At 40.9% G+C, this 14,066-nt stretch overlaps 2 protein-coding genes across 4 annotated transcripts in view; both read left to right on the top strand.

The window, feature by feature from the left end:
• Positions 1-1,730, top strand: part of SLC35A3 (solute carrier family 35 member A3) — a 28,327-nt gene extending 26,597 nt beyond the window's left edge. For 2 of the 3 annotated variants that reach the window (XM_073356926.1, XM_073356925.1), the window contains one exon: positions 1,564-1,730. In XM_073356926.1, the coding sequence (XP_073213027.1) occupies positions 1,564-1,620 (57 nt within the window). In that variant the 3' untranslated portion in view covers positions 1,621-1,730. Of the gene's footprint in view, positions 1-302; positions 445-1,563 lie in introns of all 3 variants that reach the window. The other variant, XR_012160375.1, reaches the window with a different exon arrangement.
• Positions 1,731-1,736: 6 nt separating this feature from the next.
• LOC140916034 (uncharacterized) lies at positions 1,737-10,460 on the top strand. The gene is made up of 4 exons (XM_073356928.1): positions 1,737-1,822; positions 3,501-3,700; positions 4,674-9,274; positions 9,822-10,460. Exons 3-4 carry the CDS (start codon positions 8,986-8,988, stop codon positions 10,184-10,186), a joined length of 654 nt encoding a protein of 217 aa, XP_073213029.1. The 5' UTR covers positions 1,737-1,822; positions 3,501-3,700; positions 4,674-8,985; the 3' UTR covers positions 10,187-10,460.
• Positions 10,461-14,066: the final 3,606 nt, after the last annotated feature.

The following is a 14,066-nucleotide window of genomic DNA, read 5'->3' as shown; positions in this document are numbered from 1 at the left end:
CTTTCTTTATCTGGTTCTGTTTTCGTGTTTGTTTTTCTCTTTATCTGGTTCTACCCCACCAGCTCCTCAGTTTTTACCTTATCCCGCCAAAGTTTGTCCTTTCCCCGTTCCCAATTTTACACTTTATTTCTACCACTCACTGTTCTCCAGGGCCTGGGACTTCTCCGTACTTAGTAGCCTATATGCACTGCAGCACCAATGTCCAAACTGTGCTCCCCAATGGCGGTTCTTCACTCTCCCGGGTTCTTCAGACTGACTGCTGTTGCCTCTCCATGCTCGGTGTCACTTTTGTTCCCCTTTAGAGCAGCATACCAATCCCCAAGGTTGTCACAACAGTATTACCTGTCCTCCCCCCTCCAATGGCTATATCTCGTGTTCCTTGGGATATGATGAGTGATGATTTAATAATAATACCTAGCTCTTACAGAGTGCTTTACAAAAGAGGTAGGTACCATTATCCCCATTTTACAGATGGGGAAACTGGAACATGGGAGGGTGAAATGACTTACCCAAAGCCAGTGGCAGAGCCAGGAATATAATCCAGGTCTTCTGAGTTTCTTTTTGGAAAGAAAAAAAAATATCAGTCAACAAAGTACATAAAGTATGTATAGTACATAATTGTGTATGCCTATGAGCAGGCTAAATAAATTAGAGCTGGACTATAATGGAGTGCACCACTGTAATTTGGAGTGCACTTCCAAAATACTACATAGTATGTTCAGAAAACTCTAATTATCAAAATTTTACACATCTCCAAGGTAATGTTTTTTAAATATTTATATACTATCTTTGAGCTTAGATATTGCATTTCAAACGTTTCTCTATCTAGAAATTTGTAAAGTCTCCCTATAGTATTTGAGTACCAGTAGTTCATAAAAAAGATGCCTGTCTGTATGTATATATAATATAAAACGTGTAGTATGTATGTTTACATAAACACCATATTACAAAAGTTAAACCCTACCTACCCAAGAACCAGTTTAAATGTAACAACAATGATCTGGTTGTTGCTCATCTGTGTCCTTATATGATTTGGCACATTGTCTCCCATAACAGGGTTTAAAATAAACATATCCTAGCCTAGGTGTCTAATACAGAAAAACTTTAACACTGTTTGACACATTGCACATAGGACTGGCAAAACTATGTTAAAACATGGTTGGACAGCAAATATAACTACTGCGGATAGTTTTGCATGCTTATGTATTGTAGATAGGGAGACAAAAGGGACTAAGAATATGCAGCTAGATTGATTATCCTTTGGCAATTGCTTCCTGAAAAGACAATCCTGTTTAATCTTTGGAGTACTTCAGTGAAATATCATGTTTTTGACTTCACTGTTGATAGGTTCAGGCTTCTTAGTTCCTTTCCATCTCTCCCTATTCTCATGTTTAAGAATAATAGATGAGTAAGTTTCCAGTTCATTACAAATTGAAGGAACATATTTTTCCCCCACTAGAAATAATGTAGAGAATGAATGTCATTTCTCCTGACCGGATAATATAAATACAATTGTACTGACTGAAAAAAGTAACTTTTTTCTCCCCTCCCTATTCCATTCAGTGTCTTTTTCTTTGGAGCCATTCTTGTGATAGCAGCTACATTCCTATATGGTTATGATCCAAAACCTGCAGGAAATCCTATCAAGGCATAGCAGATTTCATTATCAGCCTGTTTCTCAAGACTCTGCATTAGGGACCTCAACAAGAATTCCATATGAAAGATTTCATCATGCACTGGAAGGAAAGGATCAATACACTGAATCTGAGCAAGAACATGTTAATGGTTTTGGAGAACCAAAGGGTTAAAGACAGAAAATAATGTATGTAAAGCTGATGAAAAAAATTAAAGGAGAAAGCCTAATACAAGTTGCTAATAAAAACTTGAAAGGAACAAAATGTTTCCAAGTAACTACAATTAGGAATGTTTACAGCTTGAACTTGAGGTTATATTAGATGATTTTACTGTTTTGATTGCTGCAGAAATATATCCTATGCACTCTTTGCAAGAGCACATGACAATATTTGTCAGACTGTATCTGTTTTTGCAAATTGATTATATTTAATGTTAGTAAATGTGTTTTTAACTGTTTGTCTATAGAGATCAAATTGAATATAATGGATCTTATTAGGGGTTCCTTATTAAAGCTGTGAAAACTGTGATTGAAAGACATTTTCACACATATCCAAGATTTTTATATTTATGGACGGCTGATTTTAATAAACAGAAATCTGAATTCTGTTGCTTAACTATATAAAGTTCTTATAAGGTCAAGGTTCTGACTTAAATCTGTAAAAGAGAGAAATTCAGAGTAAGGGCTAAACATTCCAACTTTAACTAAGGTGGTCGCTAGTATTATAAGCCATCTAATAACTCTGCATGAACACACACCATAGGTTCCAGCAATAACCCGGCACAACGGCATTGGTGTTAAAGATGAAGTGCTTGCTTGGGTAACATTCATTCCTTTATCCCTATTGATATAAATCAACTTCTTAGTATTACTTTAAAGTAGCTTTTATGGTTTGTTTCCTTTGGAGATTTTTTTTTAATTGTGATTTTAAAAAAAACAAAAACAAACACCTTAACAAATAAATGTTTTAAATTATTGTTATCTTTTACAGCTTGTTTTGGATCAATTATGGTATATAATGTATATACTGTAATGTACCGTATTACAAAGGGTTTTTTAAATGGGTGTTAACACATAAGACCTCCTCCAAGGCTGTTTAAGCAAGCCATTATATACAAATGTACGAGAGATTTTTTGTTTTGTTTTGTTTCAGGAGTCACTGAGCCAATAAACTAAATGGGTCTTCTGGAGCTATTCAGTCTAGTGTTAGAATTACATAATTAGAAAAAATGCTGATTATAGTAAACAAGAAAATAACGGGGAATAGTTATTGTGTAATAGATAAATAAAAACATATATTATCCTTTTTTACCTAAAAATACCAAAAGCAATTAGACCATGTTATGGACAAATCTCTTGCTAAATTATTTACGTATACCTATTTGTTCCACTCATAGTGTTCCCTTCTCCCCCCCCCTCCCGAGGATTAAAAATAAATTGTTTTCATAAGACCTTTTATGACAAGTATTAATGTGGAGTGACTTCTTATCTAAGTATTACACTTGTGAAAGTATACATTTTTAACAGAAATGTTGACAGTCCCTTACCTGTAGCATCACAGGTAGTGAAAATCAAAGTATTTAATGTCACACATGTACAGGTAAGCAGAAATTAAAATTGTTGTTATGACAGAAGAGTTTTAAAAAATGTTTACCAAAGTATTGCAACCAGTTTTCCAAAATGTTTTAGTGATGGACTATAGAGAATTCCACAGAAAATGCTGTAAAATGCCATGAGATTTTAAAGTAAACTATTATAATGGTGAGGGCAAAATTCATTCTTATTTCTAGCAGGTAAGAATAATGCTTTTTTCTAGGTAATGATATGGATTAATTGACTTTAATCAAACTTTTGTGTTTACTACTAGGGAAATAGAATAGAGGACTCCCAAAATGTATGCAAGTGGTTGAACTAGAGATACTATCGGCTCTAAGATCTATGGATAATTGTTATGCTCTCTGATCTCCAGATCAAGGAATATCATACCTTCAAGACCTATTTTATAAGTTGTCATAAAGTGATTTACAAACTGGATCACTTCACTCACCACAGAAATGCACTGCTGAGGTAAAGTGTGGTAACTAACAGTGCCCAGCAATACTTACATAGCAGTTTAGGACAGGAAGTGAAGGATTCCTTGTCTTCTTGAAACTACATAAGGAATTTATGTAGTTGGAATACACTTACCTGACTTGGAACTTGCCCAGGACCATAATATCCTCAATTTCATGAGATTTACAGCAGTGGTAATTAGCAGGTGACTTCTATTGGCTAATCCATTGAGAAACTTCTTTCAATTTGAAGAAAAGCAAGGGAAAGTGTATTGGGGGACGAAGTGGAGACAAAAGGCACTGTGTTGTCAGACAATAGACAGTGATTGGCAGGGTCTGCTGTAAGAAATCCAGTCTTGCTTTTTCACCCAGGGCTGGACCAATATCACAACAAGTATCAGTTTAAAGGGAAGAACAGACACATATGATACTGTGAATAAAATAGGTCACCTCCGGGCTTTGGAAAACATCTCTCTGCTACATTAAGGGGCATATCCCGTTCCTGAGATACATGGAACCAATGTGGTTGCTGTGGAAAGGAATAGGGCAGGATTTGAAGAGGCTACACAGGTTGTCTGCATCTTGTGTGTGAAGCAATGCTGTGTGGAGGGCACAGTTACACTTTCTCACAGGAATAGTTTCACAGCCAGGTAGGATGACATGCAACTGTGGATTGACTGGCCATCCATTCCTATGGAGAAAGTACAGGAATTGCAGAACCATGGCCATTGCAGAGCATTCAGAAGCCTGAAAAGTAGCAGGGACATGGTGTGCTTTACACGTATCCCAAAGCTAATTTTTAGCACACAGACTAGCTTTCCAGGTCTAAGAGACTTTCTGAGCCATCTTTTCATTCTTTAGAATAGTCGATTAATTTAATTTGTATATTTAGGTAGCTTAGTACCAAGGTTTTATTTTAATATTTATAAAGTTATAGCGTGGTATTTATTTACAACAACATGAACGTGTGATTGTTTGTTTCTTGAAAGGCACACATTATGGAATTACCAGTATTTTATTTAATACTGTATTTGGAAATCACCTGAGGACCTCTAGAATGTTCAGCAACAGTAAACTGTCAGGCCAGCTAGAACAAAAGAAAAGCATCATTGCTTGAAACTACTGATATATGGAATTATCCTGCAAGTGAAATAAACCAGCAACTCAGTGGTGGGAAAATCATGAGGTAAAAAAAAAATTTTCTTCACAAATTGATATAATCTATCCACAAGTGCCCATTAAAACTGTTGTATCACAGAGAATTCAAATAAGTTTGGTTGTAGCTTTATTAAACTTATTTGTTTTTGACAAAGTACAACACAGTTGCTCTGTCACCAAGAATTTTGAAACCTGTGGGTAGATCATTAGATTGGTGGTCTAGTTCTTAATTATATAAAATAACTTGTTCCCTGTGACTTTTACCTTTCTCTTCATGAAGTGGATCTTGTGTTTTGGCATTATACTTACTTTTCAGGTACTTAGACCAGTGGTTCTCAACCAGGGGTACATGTACACCTGGGGCTATGCAGAGGCCTTCCAGGGGGTACATCAACTCACCTAGGTACTTGCCTAGTTTTACAACAGGCTACATACAAAGCACTAGTGAAGTCAGTACAAACTGAAATTTCATACAATCACTTATTTAAACTCCTCTGTATACTATACACTGAAATGTAAGTACAATATTTATATTTTATGATAAAAATGAGAAAGTAAGCAATTTTTCAGTAATAGTTTGCTGTGACATGTTTGCATTTTTATGTTTGATTTTGTAAGCAAGTACTTTTCAAGTCAGGTAAAACGTGGGGTACACAAAGCAGACTCACTCCTGAAAGGGGTACAGTAGTCTGGAAAGGTTGAGAGCCACTGACTTAGACGTCCTTTCTTTGGTTTGGGGAACATGTAATTGTTTGGGGATTTTTAACTTATTTTCATGAGTATAATTTAGAAGAACAAAAAAAGCAAACCAATTACATTCAACTGTTTTTCAATTGATAAATCAATCTTGGCATTTGTTATGCCACCGGTTCTCAAGCTTTAGCAACCCGAGAACCCCCATTTTGATTTAAAATTTGTCACGGACCTCTGGCTTGGCTTCTAATTTTCCCTGGGGGTGCTTAACCCCTGCTCAGCCCCCCACCATTGTACCTCTTCTGCCATAGCCCCAACCGCCCCCACCTCTTCTTGCTCCCGCTCCTCCCCCTCCCGTCCAGTGCCTCCTGCATGCCACAGAACAGCAGGAGGGAGGGGGTGCTGGCAGGGAAGGGAGGAGTTGATCAGCGGGACTGATGACCCCAGACATGACTCACGGACCCCCTAAAGTACCCTCATGAATCCAGTTTGAGAACTACTGTTATGCTATTCCTGTATTGCATATTTATCAAGACTTTTAATATTATTTCCTGATCAGCTATTCATCTTCTACTCCCTTGTAGTAAGATTTTCCCCTGATCAGTCACTGTCTCCAACACTGATCATGATTAATTTTGCTTTTGTATTACTGATATTATTTCCAGGCTAACATTATTGAGAAAGGGGTTATAATATTCCTTTTTCCTCCCCTCCTAAACTAGATATTTTCCTGTAATAATGGTAAATATAACATTACAAATCAAACTGCTTGTGTTACAGAAAACTTAAAGTAAAATAAATGTCTTTGGCACTCAGTTATTGTGTGAAGATCCAAGGAGTGATCCTAGACCTTTGTTTAACTGTCCTGCCCATTTGTAATGTTAATTTTTTTTCTATTGTAAGTCAATCCAGAACTAAGGAATTCCACTCTTCCCAGGTGAACACATTGTGTGTATTCATGCATACTTTAGTGCCTGAGAATCAAAAGACATTAGTGGGAAAGATATAGGGAGAAATAAAGCAAAATACACAGGTTCATACTGGATGACCTAAATGATCTCTTCTGACCCTTTTCTTTTTCAGCCAAATTCTTTCCTCCAATGAATTCACGGTTCCTACTAGAATCAGTGACAGCCACAAACCAAATTCTGCTCTTGTGCAATGCGACACCCATTCCTCAATGAGTGTTCCAGGTATGCATCCAAGGGCAGAATTTCTCCATCATGGTATATGATGGTGATAGTATTTAAAGGAGAAGGTGCAAAAAGCTTAGGCCTTGTACTTGCCTGTCCCATTCAAATACTAACCTACGTGTGAAAGGCTTTTCAGAGCTGATTACTGTTCCAAATGCCTGAGCCAGCCAGTCCTCCAAGATGTGTAGTTCAATGCAGTGGGAATCCCAGCAGGTAACCAGGCAAAGTTCTCCATCACTGTGACATATCATGACCCAAAAGCTGGTTTTGAGCATGGCCTAGAGAATCCTACTACTGATTCAGAAGCACCATTTTTGGTTTGGCCATTGTGGGATCTGCCCTCTCCCCTAGGGCCCCTGCTCTTTGGCGTTAGCTATAATTGTGAAGGGAGAGTGTGATGCCAGAGGCTAGAGCTAGGGCTGCTCTGTGAATCAGCTTGAAGGGGATGTAGATGTGACCAGCCATCCCCAACCCCCTGGAGACTAAGTGCGACAACTCTACTTTCATAAGGAGCTAGCAAGAGACCCCAGTTCACCTCTTGACTCAGGTAGCTGCTAGCACAACATGATCTTTGCTCCCAAGCTGCCAAACTGATGCTATTTTTAAAACATTCCCATACAGATTAATGTCAAATAAAGCAGTTCAAGTGCAGCATCTTAAGGAAAACTTTCAAATAACATAATTTCCACATGCCTTTCATCCTAAAATGTGCAAGTAGATTATTGCAGCTTAGGTGAAACTCAAAAGTCCTCCAAGTGACAGAAACAAAGGGCTTTTCTCTTTTACACATTAGACAACAGTGAAAACTGTTGTATTTTTGCTCTTTCACTCCATTCTTTCCCATGCATTCTGGTTATTTTACCACTCTCTCCCACACCACCTCTTTATTTCTTTTCCAGATCATTAAAGTCTTTACTGCAAGTTTCTATGCTTAGAAAAAGCATTTGTTGTGTATGCTTAGGGGATTTGGATGAGGCTGTTTGTACTGAGTGGATGGTGGAAGACTGACATGCACATGATATATAAGAAACTAAGGGACAGATCCTTGATCCAAGGATGTATAAACAGGGTGACAGAGGTGAATTTACCTCTGTGTGCAGCATTGATGAGACCAGTCCGAGAATACCGCATCCAGTTCTGTGGTCCACATTTTGAAAAGGATGTTGATAAATGGAAAAAGTGCAGAAAAGAGCCACAGAAATTATTCAAGAGCTGAAGAAAATTCCTTACAGTGAGCAACTTAAAGAGCACAATCTGTTTAGCTCACCAAAGAGAAAACTGAGAGGTGACTTGATTACTGTTTATCAGTGCCTTCACAGGGAGAAAATACGGGGTACTAAAGGGCTCCTTAAACTAGTGGAGGAAGGCATAACAAAAACCAGTGGCTGTAAGCTGAAGCCAGACCAATTCAAATCACATCAGGACTAGAGGCATTTCTGGAAAACATTCTTTAGTTGAACATAAGTTATCAGGCTCAGCACAGGGGTAACTAGGTGAAATTCTACAGCCTGTGTTATACAAGAGGTTAGATTAGTTGATCTAATGCTTCCTTCTAGCCTTAAAATCTCTTTAAAGTCTTGCTTTGCAGGTGTGGATAGTCCTTAGCCCTGGTCTACACTAGGAGTTTAGGTCGAAGTTAGCAGTATTAAATCGATGTAAACCTGCACCCGTCCACACGATGAAGCCCTTTTTTTCGACTTAAAGGGCTCTTAAAATCGATTTCCTTAATCCACCCCTGACAAGTGGATTAGTGCTTAAATCGGCCTTGCCGGGTCGAATTTGGGGTACTATGGACGCAATTAGATGGTATTGGCCTCCGGGAGCTATCCCAGAGTGCTCTATTGTGACCGCTCTGGACAGCACTCTCAACTTAGATGCACTGGCCAGGTAGACAGGAAAAGGCCCGCAAACTTTTGAATTTCAATTTCCTGTTTGCATGGTCACCTGCAGCTTGCCACGCTGGCCAGAGCTCATCAGCAGAGGTGACCATGATGGAGTCCCAGAATCGCAAAAGAGCTCCAGCATGGACCGAACGGGAGGTACGGGATCTGATCGCTGTATGGGGAGAGGAATCTGTGCTATCAGAACTCCGTTCCAGTTTTCGAAATGCCAAAACATTTGTCAAAATCTCCCAGGGCATGAAGGACAGAGGCCATAACAGGGATCCGAAGCAATGCCACGTGAAACTTAAGGAGCTGAGGCAAGCCTACCAGAAAAGCAGAGAGGCAAACAGCTGCTCCGGGTCAGAGCCCCAAACATGCCCCAAACATATGATGAGCTGCATGCCATTTTAGGGGGTTCAGCCACCACTTCCCCAGCCGTGTTGTTTGACTCCTTCAATGGAGATGGAGGCAACACAGAAGCAGGTTTTGGGGACGAGGAAGATGATGATGATGATGAAGTTGTAGATAGCTCACAGCAAGCAAGTGGAGAAACCGGTTTTCCCGACAGCCAGGAACTGTTTCTCACCCTGGACCTGGAGGCAGTCCCCCCCGGACCCACCCAAGGCTGCCTCCTGGACCCGCCAGGCGGAGAAGGGACCTCTGGTGAGTGTACCTTTTAAAATACTGTACATGGTTTAAAAGCAAGCATGTTTAATGATTAATTTGCTCTGGCATTTGCAGCTCTCCAGGATGTACTCCCAAAGCCTTTGCAAAAGGTTTCTGGGGAAGGCAGCCTTATTCCACCCCCCATGGTAGGAGACTTTACCACACCAGGCCAGTAGCACGTACTCGGGAATCATTGTAGAACAAAGCATTGCAGTGTATGTTTGCTGGCATTCAGACAACATCCGTTCTTTATCTCTCTGTTATCCTCAGGAGAGTGATATCATTCATGGTCACCTGGTTGAAATAGGGTGCTTTTCTTAAGGGGACATGCAGAGGTGCCCATTCCTGCTGGGCTGTTTGCCTGTGACTGAACAGAAATGTTCCCCACTGTTAGCCGGGGGGGGCAAAATGCGACCTTGGAACGAAAGCACATGTGCTGTATATGTAATGTTAACAGCAAGGTTTACTGTGAAAGAGTGTAGCCATTGTTCTAGAAAATGTGTCTTTTTAAATACCACTGCCTCTTTTTTTTTTTCTCCACCAGCTGCATGTGTTTCAGTGATCACAGGATCTTCTCCTTCCGAGAGGCTAGTGAAGATTAGAAGGCGAAAAAAACGCACTCGTGATGAAACGTTCTCTGAGCTCATGGTGTCCTCCCACACTGACATAGCACAAACGACTGTGTGGAGGCAGACAATGTCAGAGTGCAGGAAAGCACAATATGACCAGGAGGAGAGGTGGCGGGCTGAAGAGAGGACTGAAGCTCAAATGTGGCGGCAGTGTGATGAGAGGAGGCAGGATTCAATGCTGAGGCTGCTGGAGGATCAAACCAATATGCTCCAGCGTATGGTTGAGCTGCAGGAAAGGCAGCAGGAGCACAGGCTGCCGCTACAGCCCCTGTGTAACTAACCGCCCTCCTCCCCCCCAGGTTCCATAGCCTCCTCATCCAGATGCCCAAGAAAGTGTTGGGGGGCCTCCGGCCACTCCACCCCAGAGGATTGCCCAAGCAACAGAAGGCTGGCATTCAATAAGTTTTAAAGTTTTAAACTTTTAAAGTGCTGTGTGGCCTTGTCCTTCCCTCCTCCACCACCCCTCCTGGTGCTTCTCTCCTCCACCACCCCTCCTGGGCTACCTTGGTAGTTATCCCCCTATTTGTGTGATGAATGAATAAAGAATGCATGAATGTGAAGCAACAGTGACTTTATTGCCTCTGACAGCGGTGATCAAAGGGAGGAGGGGAGGGTGGTTAGCTTACAGGGAAGTAGAGTGAACCAAGGGGCGGTGGGTTTCATCATGGAGAAACAAACAAAACTTTCACACCGTAGCCTGTCCAGTCATGAAACTGGTTTTCAAAGCTTCTCTGATGCGCACCGTGCCCTCCTGTGCTCTTCTAACCGCCCTGGTGTCTGGCTGTGCGAAACCAGCAGCCAGGCGATTTGCCTCAACCTCCCACCCCGCCATAAACGTCTCCCCCTTACTCTCACAGATATTATGGAGTGCACAGCAAGCAGTAATAACAGTGGGAATATTGGTTTCGCTGAGGTCTAAGCGAGTCAGTAAACTGCGCCAGCGCACTTTTAAACGTCCAAATGCACATTCTACCACCATTCTGCACTTGCTCAGCCTGTAGTTGAACAGCTCCTGACTGAAATGATCTGCCTGCACAGAATTCATTGCAAGAGCATGACCTGGGGTTCTAGAGTGTGCACAACGGTTGCAATCAGATGGCTTGCATTTGATGCAGATTTTATCTCCAAAACCAGCTGCAAAACTTTAAAATTCAGGATGTTGGTTAAGGGGGGGATTTTCTAAGGTGCCTAAGGGAATTAGGCTCCTAACTCCTATTGACTTAGCTCCCTTAGGCTCTTCTGAAACACCTACGTTAATGGTTTAAATTTCAATAGCCATTTTTGGCATTCATTCTCTTTTTTTATTTTCTATTCAATACTTTCACGCTTCTCCTGATGTGAGCAAGTAATTGCCTAGAGGACCTCTCCGAAATGGACCGTTTCATACTAAATAAATTGAAACCTGCAGAGTTTTTGGGTTGGAAGACTATATGAAAACAATGTGGATATAACACATGGATATAACATCATGCTCCCATTACAGAGCAGAGAATCATACACTTGGAAGGGACCTCGAGAGGTTATTTAGTCCAGTCCCATGCACTCAAGGCAGGACTAAGTATTCTCTAGACCATCCCTGACAGGTGTTTGTCCAACCTGCTCTTAAAAATCCCCAATGATGGAGATTCCACAACCCCCCTAGGCAATTTATTCCAGTGCTTAACCACTCTGACAGGAACTTTTTCCGAATGTCCAACCTAAACCACCCTGGCTGCAGTTTAAGCCCACTGTTTCTTGTCCTATCCTCAGAGGTTAAGAAGAACAATTTTTCTCCCTCCTCCTTGTAACAACCTTTTATGTACTTGAAAACTGTTATCATGTCCCCTCTCAGTCTTCTCTTCTCCAGATTAAACAAACCCAATTTTTTCAGTCTTCCCTCATAGGTCATGTTTTCTAGACCTTAATCATTTTTGTTGATCTTCTCTGGACTTTCTCCAGTTTGTCCACATCTTTCCTGATATGTGGTACCCAGAACTGGACACAATACTCCAGTTAAGGCCTAATGAGCATGGAGCAGAGCAGAAGAATTATTTCTTGTCTTGCTTACAATACTCCTGCCAATACATCCCAGAATGATGTTTGCTTTTTTTGCAACAGTGTTACACTGTTGACTCATATTTAGCTTGTGATCCACTATGACCCCCCAGATCCCTTTCCACAGTACTCCTTCCTAGGCAGTCATTTCCCATTCTGTCAATTCTGTCAATAGTCAGCACAGAGGAAGATTAATTTAAGATAGGAAATCAGCAAAATAACCTTTAATCTTAAAAGCAGTATCAGTATTGAAGCCAAGCGTACAACATTTCTAGAACAGAGTGCAATGTGTTTGTCCTCCAGTTATCATTTAGGGGATGACTTGATTTCTCCTTTGGCTTTTGTCTTATTTTTCTTTAATGGACAGGTGTTTCCTTTTGTGATAATCAGTAAGGCCAAGAGAACAGTGCTTACTTCTTTCCCATTCTGGTCTTTTTGTGTGCTGGCACAGGGTGACATTTATGGGGAGATGGACCGAGCTTCCCCTGTGATTAATCTGAGGCTGTGGGACTAGGGATCAGCTGGTAGCCTGGCTGAAGGGCTACCAAGAGCTCAGTTGAGGGAGTGAACTGCAAGGAGCAGGGGAAAGAACCCAGTTATTAGCTGGCTCCCAGACGGCTTGGTAAATAAGAGCTGCAGGAAGGCTCCCACAGGAGTCCCTGGGTTAGTGCAATGACCTAGAGGGGCCAGGAAAAGCTTCTCGGAACTGTAGCATTGTTGGGCAGAGGAACTACTTTATTTTGATATTTTATGTAAGTTCGTGGTTAACCAATAAATTGTGTCCTGAGGCAAGGGCCTGAACTAGCTGCTGGCATGGCACTGATCCTTCGCTGGCTGGTGAGAGAGCCCACCAGCTAGCACATGTGTACAATGGTTGAGCGTCTAGCACACTGCACTGAACTCTTGATTAGTTCAAGACAAATAGTTCTGGCCAAAATATGGGCCAGCCCCAAGCCAGCCAGATTGAGTTGGTGGGACATTGTGAACGGGCATCAGTAGACATGTAGCATTGCACGTTGCAGTACAGACATTGTCAAGCCCAGCTTTCAACACAGAAGAGCATCTTCAGGAGCTGCTGCCGCTTTGGGACGTGGCATGTCTCTGTGAACAATCAGAGGTCCGTGAACCACAGAAAGGGGAAATGCTGGCTTAGATCAATATTCATTAACCTTTCATGATCTGACATTTCTGTTTTACTTTAGGACTATTACTTGGAGGTTGCTACATCAACCCTTTTTTCAGAACTTGTTCAGACTGAAGTTTACATAGTTGGCGATGTCCAGTGTATTTAGGAAAACATTGCATTCCTTCATATGTTAGTAGGTAAAACCCTCTACGCTGAGACTGATGCAAGATTCCAGTTCATTCTGATCTGTTTTCAAATGGTAAAAGTGTATACGAAAAAGGGGCTTCTTGAAACAACACACTTGGGCTTTTTTCTTCAGGTTACATTGAACTTGCTGACAAAGGCCTCCACAGTCAATCTAAAAGATTATTCAGCCATTCATCTCTGTGCAGCCTTCTTTCAAGTTCTCACCATCAGAAGCATTTCTCAACATGTGCAAGTTGCCAGTTGCCTTCAAAAGGGAAGATTTTCATTAAAATTTGCATTTTTGAGCTACCCGCTCACTAGTGTTGCCCAAAGTAACATGGTTTGGGAATCAAGATGCCAGCAATTTAGCAGCCCATTGCTACACAGAGCTAACCAGTTTCCAGTCTTAGCATGGATTTACCAAATTTTAAAATACTTTTAGCGTTAGATGTTTCACTTATGGAACTTCCCTGTTGACAGTTTGATTGATTTTTTTCACTATTACTTTAGGTAGGTGGCACAAACATAGAAAAGTCCCTGTATGAAATTCCTTAGAAGGAAAATTCTAGTGAACTAATGCATTGTTTTAACACTATTTCTTCTGGCAAAGGTTACTTCTGTTGGCAGTCATTTGAGATTCTGAAGTTGGCCTACAGAAAGGCAAGGCTCCATTCTCTTTTAATTCTTCTTTGTAATCCTTGACCAAAAGGAATACAAATTAAATGGTTACTTTAGGGGGAAAAAAATCTCTGTAGCAATTCCTGACAAACAGTGGGATTTGCAGGAACTACACAAAGAAAATCTTATTCTGGTG

The sequence above is a fragment of the Lepidochelys kempii genome, chromosome 8 (genome assembly GCF_965140265.1).
Source record: "Lepidochelys kempii isolate rLepKem1 chromosome 8, rLepKem1.hap2, whole genome shotgun sequence".
Taxonomy (NCBI): Eukaryota; Metazoa; Chordata; order Testudines; family Cheloniidae; genus Lepidochelys; species Lepidochelys kempii.
The sequence above is the reverse complement of the archived record's forward strand: the minus strand, read 5'-3'. Positions and strand labels throughout refer to the sequence as shown.

Bases quoted from the DNA above. Each gene is read 5' to 3' on its own strand.
- LOC140916034 (XM_073356928.1), top strand. From the start codon at position 8,986: ATGCCCCAAACATATGATGAGCTGCATGCCATTTTAGGGGGTTCAGCC. The intron at 9,275-9,821 runs GTGAGTGTACCT...TTTCTCCACCAG, and splicing joins AGGCGGAGAAGGGACCTCTG to CTGCATGTGTTTCAGTGATC.